General features: G+C 46.6%; 1 protein-coding gene across 1 annotated transcript; it reads left to right on the forward strand.

The window, feature by feature from the left end:
• Positions 1-243: 243 nt before the first annotated feature.
• Psmb6 (proteasome 20S subunit beta 6) lies at positions 244-2,340 on the forward strand. Its single transcript, XM_047546172.1, has 6 exons — positions 244-398; positions 796-863; positions 1,284-1,415; positions 1,537-1,666; positions 1,857-2,001; positions 2,125-2,340. Exons 1-6 carry the CDS (start codon positions 297-299, stop codon positions 2,265-2,267), a joined length of 720 nt encoding a protein of 239 aa, XP_047402128.1. The 5' UTR covers positions 244-296; the 3' UTR covers positions 2,268-2,340.
• Positions 2,341-4,023: the final 1,683 nt, after the last annotated feature.

Raw genomic sequence — 4,023 nt, forward strand, 5'->3', positions numbered from 1 at the left:
CCTCTTCTCTCTCTCTCCCTATCTCCCTCTCTCGTTCGCTCGCTCTCTCGCTCTCTTTCTACCTCTCGCTCTTTTTTCCCCCCCTTTTAGTTTTTTGCCTGCCACACTGCCATCAAATGCTCACTGTCGTAAAATAACCTTTCCCTTCTGCCGTCAACTGCGGCACGGCTTCGCTCCCAGAAGGCCTGAGAGAGAGAGAGAGAGAGAGAGAGAGAGAGAGAGATAGAGAGAGAGAGAGAGAGAGAGTGACTGAGCGCTTTACGACAGTTGCTTTGTGGTAGCACAGAAGGAGGAAGATGGCGGCCACTTTAGTTGCTTCTCCAGGAGAGGGACCCGCACCGTCCTTGGGGCGAGAGGCAATTGCCCCAGACTGGGAAAACCGGGAAGTCTCCACAGGGGTGAGGAATGAGTCAGGATTCAGAAACTGTGCAAAAAGCCTGACCACGAGGGGAGGATAAAGCCCAAGTGTGGTTGGGAGAGGGGAGGTGGACTGTTATACTTAAGGCAGGAGGAGGGGTATTCTGGGGATGCTGGAGTGGTGTGGTACGTTGGTGATGGGAGGTACAGGGTGGGCTGAAGCGTGAAATTCTGGAATCCTTCAAGGTAAATGAAACCTCTGAGCTTGAGGGTTGGAATTCCGGTATTTTGAGGAGTGTTGAGGCCCCCGTGAGATTGGAAAATGGGTCCGCCGTGTACGAATTTTGTGATATGGGATCCAGGGGAGGGATTGTTGGTGTTTATGTATGTTGGAGAATGTGGAAAGGTCCAGGCTCAACGTTTTCTCCCTTTTCTCAGACCACTATCATGGCTGTGCAGTTTGACGGGGGCGTCGTTCTGGGGGCGGACTCCAGAACAACCACCGGGTGAGCTCAGGACAGATTTATGAAAGATTTCCCATATTTCCCTTTCTTGTCTTATGACCCATCCTGTTTTCCCGCCTTTCGGTGCCGGGGAATCAAACCCATGGTCTGCCAAGCAAGTGCTTTATCACTGAGCCACACATCCCCAACCCTGCCAGCACATCCTTAATCCTCCAGACTACTGTAGGCAGGGAAGTTTCTCCTCTCCCTGGAGAGAAAGATTTGTCCCAGCTTGTACTTCTCTACTTCCCTTCATCCTTATAAAAGTCTGTTCTCCATCCAGCCAACTTCAATTTAGATGAGAACCAATAAGCAATATTTGGTTTCCTATCCCTGGGCTCCCCACCCCCAGAGATTGGATAATGATGGGATGGAGGTGAGAGGCAAGTGGGGTCCTTCCCTCACTATTCTGCCATCCTGCAGGTCCTATATCGCCAATCGAGTGACTGACAAGCTGACTCCTATTCATGACCGTATTTTCTGCTGCCGTTCAGGCTCTGCAGCTGATACCCAGGCTGTTGCGGATGCTGTCACTTATCAGCTTGGTTTCCACAGGTGCTTGTGGGCAGGGAAGGTGCAAGTATGTGAAGGGAACTGGGATCTGAGGCAGTAAGTGGCCTCACTCTCAGGTCCTGAGACTGCTTTCTTTGTAACTCCCACCGTCCCCACCCTCCAGCATCGAACTGAATGAGCCTCCATTGGTGCACACAGCAGCCAGCCTCTTTAAGGAAATGTGTTATCGATACCGGGAAGATCTGATGGCGGGAATCATTATTGCTGGCTGGGATCCTCAAGAAGGAGGACAGGTAAGATGATCTACCAGCCCTGAAGTTTTGCCTTAGATCCTTTCCCTACCCCTACCATTTTCTATTTCTCATTTCAGTTTCTACCTCACTTACCATTAACTCTCCCTAGACTGATCCCACAATGGGAAAATGAATGTATGTGAGCTGGGAGAAGGGTATACACTGGTGACTGTTCTACTTCATCTGGCAGGTGTACTCAGTTCCCATGGGAGGTATGATGGTAAGGCAGTCCTTTGCCATTGGAGGCTCTGGGAGTTCATATATCTATGGTTATGTTGATGCTACCTACCGTGAAGGCATGACCAAGGAAGAGTGTCTGCAGTTCACTGCCAATGGTAAGAACTTGGGCTTCTGGGCCGATGATTTTTGATCCTCCATACCCTAGCCAGGCCAACATTTTTCATTTATTACAGTATTCCCAGCAACTAACTCCAAATCCAACTTTCTTTTATCCACAGCTCTTGCTTTGGCTATGGAACGGGATGGCTCCAGTGGAGGGGTGATCCGCCTCGCAGCCATTGAAGAATCAGGGGTAGAGCGGCAGGTACTTTTGGGAGACCAGATACCGAAATTCACCATTGCCACTTTACCACCTCCCTGAATCTGGGATTCTAGGATGTAATAAGATTCACCCCATACTGATACAAAATTTAATAAACAGTTTGTCAAAGAGAGTCTTTGTGCTTTGGGGTTCTTTTCTCAACCTCAAGCCTGAACTTGTCTGGCCCACTAGTGTTTTGTGCAAACCATTGCACTAAACTCAGAGGAGTTACACAGGAGACAAAGGGAATTTATGAGTGTTCCACTCCTCACTAAACATTTGCATGTGTGGTTTTCTTCCTTCCTCCCTCCTCCCCTTCTCTCCCTTCCCTGCTCCTCTCCCCTTCGCTTCTTTGCATTTTTGTGGTGCTGGGAATTAAACCCAGAACCTTCCACATGCTAGGCAACCACTTTACCACCAAGCTATAACCCATATATATGAGCTATATGAGGGTCCAGGCTGGCCTCATACTTGCCATCTTCCTACCTCACTGCCACCCTACCTCAGCCTTACATAGTTGGGAATACAAGCACATACAGGTATACACCCCTATACCCAGACTGATTTTTTTTTTTTTTTTTTTTGTAAACTTTTTTAGAGAAATGTTCTGTTTACAGCAAAATTGAGTGGGAGGTAGAGATTTCTCCATATACCCCAGTCCCCACATATGTACTGCCTCCCCTGCTATCAACATCCTGCACCAGAGTAGTGTGTGTTAGAATCAGTGACCTACAGTGATACATGCTACATAGTTGCCCCCAGTTATGTGGTTGGTTTTCATACTTCTTTTTCCAAATCATCTTCCCCCATGTTTCTTTTTCTCTGTCATTTCTAGGTACTTAAACAGTTAGAATATGGTTAATGTGGGGGCTACCAACAATACCCCTCTATGTTCAAGTCCAAGGTAGAACTCAGAATTCTGAGACTGAGATCATCTCTCCTGCCCTACCAGTCATCATCAGTGATTACTGGGCCTCCTTTAGAGCTCTCCTTTAGCCTAGACTCACAGTCCCCTTTCTCCATACTTAACTTCTGTTACCTCATCTTGTGGTCAAGACATAGCAATGTGACTTCCTAAGCTTCAGAGAAAGAGGTGGGCCTTGTCTGCAAGTGAAATTTAAGTGCTTTAGACCAGCTTTGAAAGCTACCATTCTCACAGGAGTCTGAAAATGGACTCTGTTCTCTCCAAAGCCAAGGACCTAAAGGAATTCAGTGGTACTCATAGGTAGTGACATGTTTTTAGTTTTCCCTGTCTTGTTTTCTCCAGTGTAGGGGTCAGGGAAACATAAAAGACCCATTTGAAAATCCTTGTTCTAGAATACATATAATCCTGCCCTGAAGGGATTCAGAGGACAGAGATGTTGAAGTCCCAAATTAAGTGAAGAACAGAAAAGGATATCTGACCCCAAATGAATCCTCCCTATCTCAAGGCATCTTTTTTTTTTTTTTTTTTTTTTTTTTTTTTTCCCAGTGCTGGGGATTGAACCCAGGGCCTTATGCTTACAAGGCAAGCACTCTACCAACTGAGCTATCTCCCCAGGCCAGCATCATTTTTTTATAATTATTTTATTTACTTTTGCATATGGTGCTGAGGCTCAAACCCAGTGCCTCACACATGCTAAGCAAGCACTCCACCATTGAGCCACAATCCTAACCTAACAAGGCATCATTTTTGATTCTGCTCTTTTCCTGTATTCCACATTCAATATAACAGTTAAGTTTTAAAACTTTCTCAAAGTATACATAGAATTCTACTTACCATCTCTGTTCCACTCTCCTGAGCCAAACCACCATCATCCCTTAGAGTCTGGCAACA

This window comes from Sciurus carolinensis, chromosome 3, assembly GCF_902686445.1.
Source record: "Sciurus carolinensis chromosome 3, mSciCar1.2, whole genome shotgun sequence".
Classification (NCBI taxonomy): domain Eukaryota; kingdom Metazoa; phylum Chordata; class Mammalia; order Rodentia; family Sciuridae; genus Sciurus; species Sciurus carolinensis.